The sequence below is a fragment of the Canis lupus genome, chromosome 30, assembly GCF_003254725.2.
Source record: "Canis lupus dingo isolate Sandy chromosome 30, ASM325472v2, whole genome shotgun sequence".
NCBI classification, from domain to species: Eukaryota; Metazoa; Chordata; class Mammalia; order Carnivora; family Canidae; genus Canis; species Canis lupus.
The window spans coordinates 1,524,191-1,539,323 of NC_064272.1; the positions used below are offsets into that span (position 1 = coordinate 1,524,191).

At 43.8% G+C, this 15,133-nt stretch overlaps 1 protein-coding gene across 2 annotated transcripts in view; it reads right to left on the reverse strand.

Annotated features, from left to right (window-relative positions):
• Positions 1–15,133, reverse strand: part of RYR3 (ryanodine receptor 3) — a 510,816-nt gene that overhangs the window by 193,102 nt on the left and 302,581 nt on the right. For both annotated transcript variants that reach the window (XM_049104111.1, XM_025473335.3), the window contains exons 20-27: positions 13,107–13,323; positions 7,740–7,844; positions 6,118–6,221; positions 5,768–5,851; positions 3,742–3,901; positions 2,242–2,389; positions 1,183–1,388; positions 421–595 (exon numbers count right to left, since the gene is read on the reverse strand). In XM_049104111.1, the coding sequence (XP_048960068.1) occupies positions 421–595; positions 1,183–1,388; positions 2,242–2,389; positions 3,742–3,901; positions 5,768–5,851; positions 6,118–6,221; positions 7,740–7,844; positions 13,107–13,323 (1,199 nt within the window). The remainder of the gene's footprint in view (positions 1–420; positions 596–1,182; positions 1,389–2,241; positions 2,390–3,741; positions 3,902–5,767; positions 5,852–6,117; positions 6,222–7,739; positions 7,845–13,106; positions 13,324–15,133) is intronic.

Here is a 15,133-nt window from a genome sequence, read left to right on the forward strand (position 1 = left end):
ATCAAGTTCAATTACACAAACATGCAAACTGACATTTCAAATGAGAATAAAAGGATAATTCTTTAATTCACTGACTTTTCTATTCTCCCAGAGGTGTAAGTCCGGATACAATTAGCATTTCTTCTGTAATACTGGGAAACTGTAATACACCAAGGCACAGCGTAAGGGAATCAGAGGAGAGCTTCTTAATCTATCTGGAAGTTCAGAACTTATATTTATGCTGCACGTACCAACCATCACCATTATTTGTCTTGACTTTTCAAAAATGATAGTACATGGGCTAGTCTTCACCATCAGGGCTTCAAATATGCAAAAGATGGTTCATCCTAAATAAGGAGGTAGATGAATTCACCCAGCTCTCCTTGGGTTTTCCCTCAACTCATAGAGCTGGAATGAGGGTGGGGAAGGTGGCAGATTTACCATTCTCAATCTCATAATCAGCGAAGGCAAGTTCAGAGCCTTTGTTGGTGATCAGCAGCTCCCCATTCAGTGTGAAGATCATTGAAGCATCATCCAGGTTAATCATACATCCAACCACATCTCCTGGCTGCCATGTACGTCCAAAATACCCACTGCCTTGATGCCAACGCTGGCCCTAGGAAACAAGGCCCCAAGAGCTTAGATAACTAGAGGTCCTAAAAGCCCCATGCAGTTGAATAAATGACTGCATGAGGAATTTCTCCTAACTGGTACTGGTACCTGATTTCTACAAGGTACTCATCTCTCTAGCAGGGACAATTCACAGGAAGGAATGAACTATCTTACAAATAAATGAAACCAACTTACAGAGGCTCATCAGAAAAAGTAGCCAGAGTCTCCTAACACCTAGTCAGCTATAACAGCAAGCAAACTCCCTCTGGAACAAAGTGGTAAGATTTCCTTACAAACTGGCTACAGTCTGTTCTGTGAACCTCCTCTGGAATGGAGGCAATGGGCTCAAGTACAGGGTAGATATGGAGCTTATATAAAGGATGGGGACACATAGCCCTCCCTTTATCAGAGCAAAGAACAAAACAATAATCACTAGCAATAACCATTCAATGATCTAAATTAGCAATGGTGGTGGCAACTCACTTTGAAGCTAGCGATCCAGACATTTAGTACTTCCAATTTCAGGGAAATGTCTGGAGAAGGGAAACATGGACTGAGGACTGAGGACATGTGGACACTATCCAGACTTACCCTGCTGCCTTCAAACACAAAGGCTTGGTCATCGGCCCCCAGCTCAATGTCAGGCCGACAGCCTGGCCTGGCCCAGCCGACGCGCATGTCTCCTCCTGTCACCACCTCAAACTCAAAATACCACTTTCCAGATCTTACTGCGTAAGACCGCTCTACCCGGAAAAATCGAATCTTGTCTATGCTGACTTTCTCCACAGCTGGGTCAGCTGTTGTGAAAAGGAAAAGAGCAGAGGGTGCAGGAGGTAAATAGAGAACACAGGCCTTTAATAATTAGGTAGCATTCCTCAAAAGAATTTCACAACAAAGACTGACAAAGTCCTCCCACTACCCAACATGGTATTTTGTTCATAATATAAGAATCACCATTATCACCATATCATAATCAGAATATAAGCGAACATTCACTGAGCGATTACTTTGCAGTAGATCCTTTAGAAACTACTATATCTAGTAACAACCCTATGAGGTCAGTAATACTGTCTTTACAGATGAAAAAATTAAGGCTCAGAAAGGTTTACTTGTTCAAGGTCACAGAGCCAGTAAACTGGAGTAGGGATTTGAACCCGGGTCTGTCTTATGCCAAATCTACCCTCTTAATCACTTGTAATACTGCCCTAATTTGCCTATAGTTCTCCTTGGGTATGGGATAACAATGACATGTTCATCAATTATGGCCTGGTGATTTTTTCATCAGTGCTAGAACTGAATTTAGAGATAAGACACCCTGGCCCCAAAGTAAGCTGATATTCACATGTTTGATAAAGAAGAGGTAACTTGGATTTATGACCAAATATCCCAAAAAGCTCAGTTATGTCAGAGGATCACTTATTCCTCATGGGACTGGGGCACAGAAGTGCTCACCACAGAAACTTATCATAGAGTTTAAACATGGTTTTCCTCCCTCCTCCCCTCACTTGTTAAAATACACCATTTACTTTAGTGGTCTTTGGTACCAATATCATTTCTAATAGTACATGTCAGATTTATTCAGTCAGCATTTCTGCAGAAGAGGACTGATTTAGTCAACTGGGACCAGAATAAACAATCTCAACTCGTTACCTAGTTCTTGGTCAGATGGCTCAATGTTATAGCCATAACCAATAAACGTGCGAACAGCTTCACGAAGGCTGTCCCTGTTGGACTTCTTGGTACGCTCATCCAGTAATGCATATGGCACCAGCCGGGGATTTCTTTTGTTCTTCAAATCCTATGTGAAACCAGAGAAAAGAGGTTCTGAGGAAATACATTTCATCTTTACAAAAGGCTTGTCCCACTTACATATTCCCAGCTACAATCCTGGCTTCCTCATAGCAGCCTACCAGCTCTTCCCCCCAGCGTCTTGATATTTAGCAATATACTCATTTACAAGTCCTCTTCAGGATTAAATGAATACAAATGGAGAGTTTTTGCTAATGTTCAAACCTAGCATTAAAAAACACATTTTAATAATGCCAGCCTGTGAATAAAGTGAAGTGTCATGAAATTGGTTAGAAACCTCTATTCCTGAGGCAAGGCAGATGAGGATTTACGTAACTATTCCCCTGTGGAAGATCATGCCATGATTTCAATTGTTACAGTCACCTCACAACAGTCTTTTAACAGAGAAACAATGTAGAGAAACATCTGTGTTCACATCAGAAAAGGTGGCAGAGCCACAGTGAGTCCATTTCATTGTAGTATGCACTCACTTGTATTAGAGTCCTCCTCAGTTCCCTGGGGAGGAGTAAGAAAACAATGGTGATGACCTCAGTGGTGAGTCATCATCAAGGAATATGCCTGACATGCTGTTCTGAATCCCCCTTCCCACCATGGTTTCCATAGTTGTGGTCTTCTTGGTTTCCAGACATGGGCAGAGTTAGAGGCTCAGGCATGAACAAACATGGGTACACACAACTATCCCTGAACTTCCTCAGGCACTTAAGGAGATGAGGAAATATTTTGAGGAGAGATGGGTTGGTTCTAAACTCCACCTAATTCCTTGCTGAGCCCTGGTCTTGGCGGTCTCCTGTGCAAGCCAAGAACTGCCCAGGAATCCTGGCCCAATGGGCTAAAGTAAGGGGTACAGGCTTCCTGGAAGGCTGGTTTGTCCCTCTCATTTTCATCTTCAGTGGTAGGTACCTGGGACCATCCCAGAAACACTGCTGAACTATAATGTTGACTTGTAGAAGACTTCCCCTGGCCTTGGAGAGTGGCATGAAAGCTTAGCTCTCTGGAATGCAAACAGCAAGACAAGGAACAAGGAAAGATGCAGCCAGTGGGCACACACAAGGAAACATGATTGCCAGTGAACCAACTAACAAAGGAAAGGTAAGCCAATCCACTTCTGCAAAATTGGAATTATGCCTAGAGTTAATGTCAATGTGACCATTACAAATTCCATGCAATCCCCAGATTCTATAAATAACGAGTGCGCTGAAGCATGAGGGATAGAGTGCAAGGGGTGCAAGGGCAGCTTCCATCTTCCAATCAAATACCCACCAAAGCAAAATGCAAAATGGAATTTTGATGGATTACCACATCTCCTAGCTTTTCCAGCACACTTGATCCAGTACTTCTTACCTGTTGGATGCCATAGGTCCATCCTTGCTTTATTCTGTCTTTGGCCCAAACGTTATGTGCGTTTTCTGCAAGCTTATCTACTAAAATTTCTTGAGGCGGTAACAGCTTCACATCAGACAAGTCCAAAGGGGCTGGTTTATAGCCGTTGGACATCATATAGCTATAAGTAAAAATATATATATTTTTGAACAGATCTCTACGACTCTCACTCCAGATCTTAGCACATGGTAAGAATACCATAAAAAATTAGGCTACCATCTCAGGTTCTACTTCCTGGCAGAATGGATAGCTCAGCTCTCTTTCAAGTCCTTAGATGAAACCCCTAATCCACCTCCTGACTGTTGGACAAAGTGGATGGTCAGTGCCGTCCAGCTTTATTTCTAAGAAAACTATTTGTGTGCCTGACAAATGAGGGGCACATTTAGGTGCTGTGGAATTACGTACAGCTCCTCCAACTCACTTCAAAAACAGAAAAGAAAAAAACAAAAACAAAGAACAGAAAAGATTCCAACCAGCAGCATGGCAAGGACAGGACCTTGAGCCAAATGGTTTCTTATAAGTCAGTAGAGAATGAGCATTCAGTCTCAGAAAGTTAAACCTTTATTTTGGGTGCAAAAAGAAAATCACCACCACGTCAGAGAATCTGTGAGCTTGAGGTGACCTTCACCTGTTCAGCTCGGGAGCCACAGCCTCAAATGTCTGTAATTGGGTAGATAATTTGACAGATAATGTGAAGATGGGACAAAGCTGAGTATGAGCCCGGATAGATACACTGCATGAATGGAGATGACCACACTGCGGAGTGCCTCTCAGGCAAGTAGCCGATCATAGCTATGTGGGAATGTGTACCTGGAGGCACCCATGGACCCAGGGCCAAGGAGTGCCCAGATGAGAGCCAGAACCTGAACATGATGGCTTGCAGACCAGGGCTCTCACTACACAGGAACTGCCAAGCAGCATAAGATGCAGGGTCTGCTGCAGGCATTAAACACTGCCTATCATCCATCTTCTTGGGATGTCGGATCTTGGGCATCCCCAACAGCCCCCACGTGGGCAACAACATATGTTGACTGCTGAGCACTGACCCCAGCAGCCTGGTCAGCAGTTTGCCCTCCTACCTGCTACTTCTTGGACATGCCGCTCTCAGCATCTGGAGTTGCCTCTGAGAGTGGCACTTGGCAGCTTGGGAGTTTAACAGGGAAGAAGAGGAAGATAAGCATTTGATTAAAGCTGGCACTGCCTTGGCTCGTAAGTAATTGCCATGCCTGTATGTGAATGCGCGTGTACCCAAGGTTGGTGCGTGGGGGGGTCAGCAAGTGAGCGAGCCAGTTGATGTGCCAGTTGAGTGTGCACCTGAGTGTGTGAGAACATGTGCCTCTCCACGAATGTACAGGTGACAGGGAGAATAGGGTGCAGGCAGGTTTAGGGGCTGAGACAATCATTTCCACCGAGGACTTACCAGGCTGGCCCAACGCTGGAGGAGTAAATCTTTGCTATGGCTACTGACCATTTTTCATGCTCCTATGGCAACTGCTATTCTTATAGACCAAAGGCTGTGTACCCATCTGAGTGCCACATCTCCTGGCTTGGAGCTAACAATAGTAGCACAGGTCCTAGCTGAAGGAGCAAAAAGAGGGAAAGCCTAGAGACACTTGTACTTCAGCAGACCTCTGTGTGGGATTTAACTGGAAGGACCATCCTCGACTGAGGCTAGCAAGTATCTGGGACCATCACCTGCCTTTGTGCAGGGGCCTCCTATCGTCCCAGTTAAAAAAAAAAAAAAACTCAGACTGAAGCATGAAAATCTTCGATCATTAAAAAAATCAATTGGGGCAGCCCAGGTGGCTCAGTGGTTTACTGCCGCCTTCAGCCCAGGGTGTGATCCTGGAGACCCAGGATCGAGTCCCACGTTGGGCTCCCTGCACGGAGCCTGCTTCTCCCTCTGCCTGTATCTCTGCCTCTCTCTCTCTCTCTCTCTCTCTCTTCTCATGATTAAATAAATAAGTCTTGAAAAAAAATCACTTACTTTTTGGGCAATTTGACCTTCTTGAGGTCCTCCTCAGCAGCTGGATTAATATGAGCGATGTGGCACCCAAGGGCCAGGAGGGTTCTGCAATGTGACAGAGGGAGAGGACAAAGGTCAACTTGATACAGGACAGCAAAGACCCTAACCTGCATCTGAGTTGATAAGTAACAATGGTGGACGTGTTACTTACTCTGCTAAATCCTTCTGTGGCATGAATAATCACCACCCCCGCTCATTTATCAGAATGCATCATGTTTTCAAGGCAAGAGATATACCTTTGCAGTATAGTTCTAAGGAATTAAATCACCCACTCAGTGTTTATTCCACATTCACTTCAATTAAACACTCACTTTAAGGTTTCAGTTGACATTTGTAGGTTATAATTCTTCTCAGTTTCAGGCAGCTTTGAAAACTCCACAAGACAGGGGTGTTGTCTTTTATTGTCATCCCGTATCTAGGTGACAACATAAGGACAAATATAATTTAAGTTTTGGCAACTGGCACTGCCCTGGAAAGCAGAAAGCACACATTTTGAAACATGGCCCAGGCAATCTGTATCAGGCACAACAAAGACAGTTATTTGCTGATAGGCAAACTGAGGATCACCCCTCTAGTAAAAGATACACACAGACCCCAAGTTGCCAGTGATTTGTGCTCTGTGGATTTGTTTCTACTCAAGTGTCTGCATTCAGAACATACTCTCGCAGAGAACTTTCCACATGGTGGCCATGTGCCTGCCTGTCCCAAATTCATGAAACCACAATGCTACTGTGGGGTAGCATTCTTTCAGGACATAAAGGTACTATGGAATGTGTCCAAAGACCACATTTGTAATTTCAAATTTTCTAGTAGCCACATGAGAAGCACAAAAATAAACAGGTGCAATTCATTTTAATGCATTTCATTTAACCCATATATGAAATATTTTCATTTTAACAAGCCATGAGTATAAAATAATTTGAGACATTCTATATTAGTTTTGCATAGCAGGTCTTCAAAATCCAGTGTATTGTATAATTGCAGCACATTTCAATTCAGACTAGTTACATTTCTAGTGCTCAGTAGTCTCTTGTGGCTCATGACTATTGTATTGGACCGTACACATCCAGACATTAATTAATTAATGCATTCACTCAACAAACATTTGTCAAGTGTCTGCTCTGTGGTCATTATTGATTCAGGCATGAGGAGTTCAATGGTGAGCTGGGACAGTCCCAGGCCCATAAAGAATGGGGTAGAGACCAGTAATAAAATAATCATAATAATAAATGCTATATTGCAGTTGTGAGTAGTTCCCCAAAGGAGAGGTCTATGGCATCATGAAGGCATAGAGGCGGTCACATAGAAGGCGAATCTTTTACGGTAGCTCTATCAAAACAGAAAGTGTTAGAGTGCAGGGCCTCTTTCAGTAACTAAGCTGGAATGTGCATAATTTGAGGGTGTCAGGGTCACAGGAAGCTCTACAACTCGCCTATCCTTGTGCTTTCAGATGTGACTTTATACAAATCACAGAACAAAGTCAATTTACATCCTTTTTGAAAAATGCTTTCTAGTGCGAGAGATTCTGTAACCTCCTCAGAGCGTCTATTAATCTTAGTGATCATCTGAAAACTGTTTCAAACAAATTCTGATTCAAAACAATGAATCAGCCTTTTTGCCTCTCATGTGGAGAGGACAGCTCTTCCTGAAGGGGAAAGGAGAAGTGAGCGTCTGAAGGAGGTGCTGAGGAGCCACTGTGCTCTATCTTCCCCGAATAAAGGAAACCATTTCCAAGTGAGAGGGGAGGTGCCTCCGCAGCACCCTTGACCACACTTAGACCACGGAGCAAGGCTTGGAGGAATAGCTATCCAGGAGGCAGTAAGGAGGAGAGAGTTTGGGCTCATGTGGTTCCCTCACTCACTGGAGTCTTTCAAGAACCCTCCCAGGTAACCCATTCATCCCTCTGTCCCAGCCTGGCCACTGGAACACAAACCTTGCCAAAAGTCCAGCCAAGCTCTATTTTATTCATTCCCCAAAGCTCGTGGATGTTTTCAGCCAGTCTGTCTCGGATCTTTTCTAGGTGAGGTGGCAAAACCACCTAAAAGGAAAAGGAACAAGTATGAAATCAGCAGTATAAGAATTATTGTATTGAAATCTATCCTAAAAACCTATATGGATAAGGTGCCACAGTTGAATTCACTACACATCCCCCAGGAGGGGCTGCTTCCAGGGGTGCCTTCTCTCGAGGAAGGGCTGATAGCCAATCCATCCAGTTTGACCCAGATGCTTCCAGAAACTCCTTCCTCTCTGGGTTTCCTCTTTGCCCATCTCTCCTCAGGCTCCTTTGTAGATACTTGTGCTGTGTATTCTTCACATGTGAATGCTTCCCGGGACCTACCCTCCGTCCATGCTCTTTCCTTGGGAGATCTCACCAGCCACGGTCTCTACTTATATTCAGACCTACAATTCCAACTGCCTGCAGGATTTTCTCACCAAAATAAACCCAACATGCTATTCAAAACTGAATTCATTTCTTTCCTTCAGAAACTTTTCTCTTCCTGTTTTTACTTTTACTTTTTATTGAACGGCCCACCGTTGCTTCAAGCCTGAAGTCAACCTGGTATCTTCCTTCTTGGCATTACTTGCCCTTCCACCATCCACTACCATCAAATCAATCACAGAATTGATCATGTTGATTTTCGAAGCATCTTTCTGAAGGGCCTCCTCTACTAATCACTCAACCTCATTATCTTCTCCTTGGATCATGGCAAGAGCCTCACAGTTGGTCTCAACTCCCTACCAATCTACTCTCCACACTGTGCCCAGAGTGATGCGTCTACAACAAAATCACATCAAAGCACTCTCCTGGGTGTTTCCAAGTGTCTCTTGAACTCCTAAGACACAAAACTAGATGTTAACCAAGTATATAGTGTCCTCCTTCAGTTCTTCCACCATGGTCCTCCCAAACACATTCTTTCCAACCTTCTTGAAATTCTCACAAAAGATCACACTTGTCACAGTTCTGTGTCTTTGCACTTGCAACTTCACCCTTACTAATCCCCCGATACACATAATACATACACACACACACACACACATAACACCCCTCTATACCATAGAGCAGATGACAAGGATGGTCTCCTAGACCAGGCTCTAGATGGGAACTTCTGAGCCCTTTTTCAGCTAGGTTCTATCCTTGGGCCTTGTTCCCAAGACCCCAGTTGTAGAAAGGATCCTGCTAAATCAGTTTGGTGAGAATCCACCACCCTTGATATCTGATCACTCCTCTGCCTACCTCTGTGTCTGATCAAATTTCCTCCACCCCCATGATCCTCCAGGTGATATCAGATCACTCTGTCCTGCCTTCAGATAGAATCCTGTGAGGTCAATTTAGCAAGAATCCATCCCAACCCCAAACACTTCTCTTCATAATTTCCCTTTCAGTGACTCCCCTCACCTCCCCAACTTGCTCTCCTGGGCTCTAAATCCCTACTTATTCTTGTTGTCTTCTGAACTGAGCCCGGTTCTATGCAGGAGTTCTTCTTCCCCTGTTTACTTAGCTCCTAAGTGAAATCTGCTCTTACTGCTTTCACTGCTGTCCAGCTCTGGTTTTAATCCAAACACTTTCAATATCCATCCTTCTAAATTCAGCTCAAATTTAGCTCAACTTTCCTAAGAGAAATCTTCCCCAATTACCTTCAGGGACAGTTTCTCTGTGTTTCCCGGGCACTCTGCTGGTATCTCTCCCATAGAGGTCACACCCTGGGGGCTCAAGTTGCTCCTCCTTTCCTTAATCCTATTTTAAAAAAATTTACTACTACTGCTACTGCAATAATAACAATAATAATTATTCTTATGTTTATTCATTGACAACTTTAAGGAAATGGGAGATTCTATATAGAAAATCTAGATTTCTAGTTTGTTTTGATTCCTTGGAAGATCACTAACACCAGATCCACACTTTTGCCTAGCAACTCTCAGCTGGAGGGCCTGTGCACTTGACCTACTTCATTTCTGCATCACCTGCCTGGTCCCTGTATTTCTCACTCTATTACAAAGGTTATTAGTGCTTCCACTAATACAGAAATCCTGATTTTTTTTTTTTTTTGAAGGGGGTAGCTCCCGGAGACTTTTTTTTTCAAAAAAGAAAAAAGAAAAAAAGGCATATCAAGTCAGTGAGGTTCAGTGAGGTATATAAGGAGATCATGGAGAAAAACAGCAATGTATTTAAACTATGTGTTATAATCACTATCTGCCCTTCAATTAGGGACATTAAAAAAAATCAACTTAATCTAATCACTTAAGAGTCAAAGTTAGTAAGTGGCATGACGTTTCAGTAAAGAGCAAAATGGGAAAATTATTAGCAAACAAATTATAACTGTATCTGGGTGTTATTGGTAAAGATAATTTTTTTAAAGATTTGAGATAGAGCGAGAGCATGGGAGACAGTGTGCCTGCAAGTGAGCATGACAGGGAGAGCCAGAGGAAGAAGCACACTCCCTGCTGAGCAGGGAGCCTGATGGGTCCTCGATCGCAGGACCCTGACCATGACCTGAGCTGAAGGCAGCACTTAACTTACCGAACCACCCAGGTGCCCCAACCAAGGTAATTTTTAAACTAAGTGCTTCTTAAGTGATCACAAATTAGAGGATTTGCATGTAGGAGGAACCACATGCTTCACTAAAAGGAGAAAATATGCTAAAGAGTCCTCCATGAAGAGCCCCTAACCATAATTTCAGTGACCTCAATCAGTGACTGCCTAGGGCAGAGTACACTGGCTTGCTAACTGCTGTGGGGTATCTGGGGCTGGGCTCCTCCTTCCCAGTGCGTAGCTAGGGGCTGGGGTCCTTCAAGCCCTGAGAATGGGAAGTGCCTACGTATTGCTGGATCCAACCAGCAATACTTCATCTGCAAATTGGTTACTGTGCTTGGGGGAGGATGGAATTGACATGTTTAACATGTTTAACTTCTCCTCTGACAATAATTTCAGAGAATGGTAGACACTAAAAAATTAGAAGGCATCATCCAAAATAAACTGCACCTTTCCAACAAGAACTTCCCTATCATTCGATTCCCTGGGGACAGCTCCCTAGTTCCAGGGTCCACCACAGATTCGACTTTGGGTCCAGACCTCAAAGGTTTTTCTGGCTTGTTGATTTCTCTGCGATCTTGGATTTTCCAGTCTTCAGTTCTGCAGGTTTAGGTGCTCTTCCCACTCTTTGGTCAAGCCTGCCTTCCCTCCTTCATCAAAAGTTCCCCTCATTTTCTTGAGGCCCACTTCTAGAAGGCCTATCCTAACCCTCGTTTCTGATTAGTGAGGGATGGTACAGAGGAGTAGGTATCAGGCTCATGCTTTCCCCCGACTTGGGCACTTTGTGGCCTTGCGTCCATGTGGAAACTGGTTTAGTTTTTTGGCCCTTGAGCTTCCTGTCTAGGATATACATGAACCAAAGGATCTGATTCCCAGGATTGTCTCTGGCTCAACAATGCCTCCCCAGTTTCCTATCAACCTTCTTAATGCCAACTTCTTTCAAGGTGCTGCACCAGGGTCCGTGAAGCAGGCAGGGCAATGCTGCTTTTCCATTCTAAGCGAATTCACGATAATTAGCTGCAGGAGGTAGGAAGCAAATTCAGCAATATGCTCGCGGAACTGAATGCAATAGGGTCACATGACTATCACGGGGCAGTAACATGCTGGAGACCTTCTACAGGTCAAAAGAGCTATATTCCTACAAACTATTAATTTGACGTGCCTCAGAGACAAGGCCCTTAGTCACTGATTTTCTCTAACATTTAGAATAGTGACTTGAGGAGCACTGGTGTGGAGGAAATACTGAAAGCTGCTATTTACACCCCTTGTCATAAGCATGTGAGGGTATCGCTCTCAAAACAGAGACCCTGGGAAGGGAAAGAAATGTCCATTTATCAGCACTTTCCTCCTATATACAATCCCGTTTCTTTTAGTTTTATTTCCATCTCTTCACCTACATGCTCTCCCTCCTCCAAGCATCTAGCCACATCAGAGTATTTATTATCATATCTACTTTTTAAAAAGTTTTTATTTAAATTCCAGTATAGGGATCCCTGGGTGGCGCAGCGGTTTGGCGCCTGCCTTTGGCCCAGGGCGCGATCCTGGAGACCCGGGATCGAATCCCACATCGGGCTCCCGGTGCATGGAGCCTGCTTCTCCCTCTGCCTGTGTCTCTGCCTCTCTCTCTCTCTCTCTCTGACTATCATAAATAAATAAAAATTAAAAAAAATATATTTAAATTCCAGTATAGTTAACATACAGTGTAATATTAATTCCAGGTGTACATATAGGGACTCAGCAATTTTATGTATGGTGCTGGTCATGGCAGGTGTACTCTTCATCCCCATTACCTATCTCCCCCACCCCCTATCCACCTCCCCTTTGGTGACCATCCATTTGTTCTCTAGAGTTAAGAGTCTGCTTCTTGGTTTGCCTCTCTTTTTTCCCCTTTGCTCATTTGTTTCTTAAATTCTACATATGAATGAGATCATGTGATATTTGTCATTCTCTTATTTTGCTTAGCATAATACTCTAGCATAATACTCCATCTATGTTGTTGCAAATGTCAAGGTTTCATTCTTTTTATTGCTGAGTAATATTCCATTACATACATACACACACACACACACACACACACACACACACACACACCCTTCTTTTTTATCCATCAACCAATGGACACTTGGGCTGTTTCCATAATTCAGCTACTGTAGATAATGCTGTTAGAAACAGACATGCTACATGTCTCTCTTTGAATTAGTATTTTTGTATTCTTTGGGCAAATGCCTAGTAGTGAGATTGCTGGATCACAGGGTGGTTATCCACCTGTCACTACTTCTAGATCCTTACTGACTCCATTCCTATTACTTAACCCTGGATGCCCCTCCCCATTTAAGCTTATTAAAAGCCCTGGTTGGATTCTATCCTCTCTAACTAGACTTCTAGAACTATTCTAGTGTAGCAGGCGCCTCTAGCACTTATTTGTGCTACAGTTCATTTTGCATATATTACATTCAGACTTAAAAAAATAATACATTTGCTTTTACCTCTTCAACTTGGTTGTGAATTCACAAAGAATATTGCATATTTGTGCCTGCACTTCATAGAACCTTGCATATAGCAAGTGATCAACATGTTCTCTGATTGAGAAATCCTTAAAGACCTCAATCTAAGTACATGGTGGAAACACAAGGAACACAGTTATTCACACTACATGACAACTACATGATACACAGTATACGATAGGAATGGCTCCAACACCACACAGAGAGAAGGATTTAGCCCTATTGCTTCGTCTATGTGGTTTACCTGTTGGCAGCTTGAACCTACCTGACTGGTGTCTATGGGACACGGGATGAAAGAGGCTTGAGAGAGGGACTGGGTGGTACCCAGCAGATCTCTGACTCCTTCAGCGTCACGTTTATATTCTTTGACAGGCTCCAGTCTCATCTTTTCTTTCGGAAGTAAGGCTTCATAGCAAGGTGCGTAGCCAGATGGAGGCAGGAACTTAAATTCGCCATGACGTCCACCCATCAGGAAACGCACTCTGTGGCATTTGGAGAGACCAGGAAGAGAGAGGTTAAAAAAAAAAAAGAAATCCCAGTTCAAGAAAGTGAACGTTCAAGATAAGCCCCCCATCCCACACCCACGTTATTTTGGTGGGAAGTGCAGATTCCCACCATCTGAATTTAGATACAGTACAGCAAATATTCAAAAGTGTGAAATAAAGCAGTGGAAAGAACTATCCGGGTGTGATCTTCAGTTGAACCATGTCAGCTAAATTCTTAAAAATTTATACATGAATATCACTAGGCTTTAAAAATCATATTTTTCCTTACTCTAGTAGACAAATCATCATTGCAGATATTATTACTAGAGTGCTGAAAAGAGTAACTAATGATGATGATGATGATAATGATATTATTCTCTGAAAAGATCATGTTGAAATTACAGCATGAGGATTTCAAGTCTTTTTACCCGAGGGACATTACTTATACATCAATTAAAGTAAACATAGCATAACTATTTGGGGGAAATAGGAAAAAATTCTTCCTATCCCTAACTTTCAGAAGCAAGCAAAAGATGAAGTAATACCAGAATATTAAACACCAATGATATACATGCCAGGTGATATTATTTGAAGCTATACAGTGCAGAGGCTGCAGTTCCCCGAGGCAGCCCTATGGGGGTGACTCTGGAGAAGCATCAGCAGATGGCAATAGCTTAGGAAGCAAAATGGGCACCACACGTTTGCTCAATGTGGTACCAGTGCCTTTCTCAGGGGCACCACCCCCTGCTGGCATCCAGGCCTGACACTCTGGTCCCCTCCTGCAGTGTCTGGAGAGACCTCCCAGGATGGGGGCAAGCACTCAGGGGAGCATAGTGATGGCAGCCACTGCCTTCCAGTACACTGAAGCCTTCCAATATGTTAATTAAGCATCCTGGCTCAATTTTAGCCTCATCTCTGTGGGTTAGGTTAGGGTCATGGTTACGCCTCAAACCTCCCCTTGCAAGGAGGACAGAACCAAAGTGAACCACTTCCAAATGATACTTCATATTCTCCTAGGTTTGTAACAAGAAATAGAGCTTTTGCAAATCAACTGCAAACACATTAATTTGATGAGGAAATAGGACCACAGTTTACAGGAAAAGATATGTAGCCCTGTAGGGTCAACACTAATTTCACACAGGAAAAAATCAATACGTACACAGAGCAAATGTGCTCAGCACTCATGCCCTCCCCCTCCCTCTGCTTAGCAATGAGTTACTGAAGGCATAGGACGTGCTAGTGCTCTTCTCTGCCCTGGAGACTCAGCAACAAGGCCTCCAGCGTCCCTGGTGTCACACAGCAGGCATCCAACCAGAGAAACAGTCATGATTACTGATTGGGAGATACCGAGGAAGGACTAAAGGTGGTGATGTGAACTAACTCAGGAAAGAGGGTGGCTCCTTGACTGGAGTTCAGGAAGGCCTCTCTGAGGAGACCGGCATTAACCCTGCGGGATAGAGAAGAGCTAAGGAGTTTAAAATCTGGGAGAGGAACATGTGCCAAGGCCCGGAGGCAGGACAGAGTTTGGGTGGAGAGCCTGAGGGACAGAACAGGAAGTAGGAGGGCGCAGTGCTAGGTCAGGCAGAGTCTGTGAGCCATGGCAAGATGATGAGATCGTATTCCAGGTCAGAAGCCTCTGAAAGATCTAAAGGAGAAGAGATACAGGACTCTTCTAGCTGGTCCATGTTGACAGAGGGGCAGCCCAATGAGCAGGTATTTGGAGGTCCCGGACACCAAACTAGTCCCAGTGGGAGGTAGGGATAGGTTGAACCCATGTGAGGATGGACATGGTGGGAAGTAGTCACTG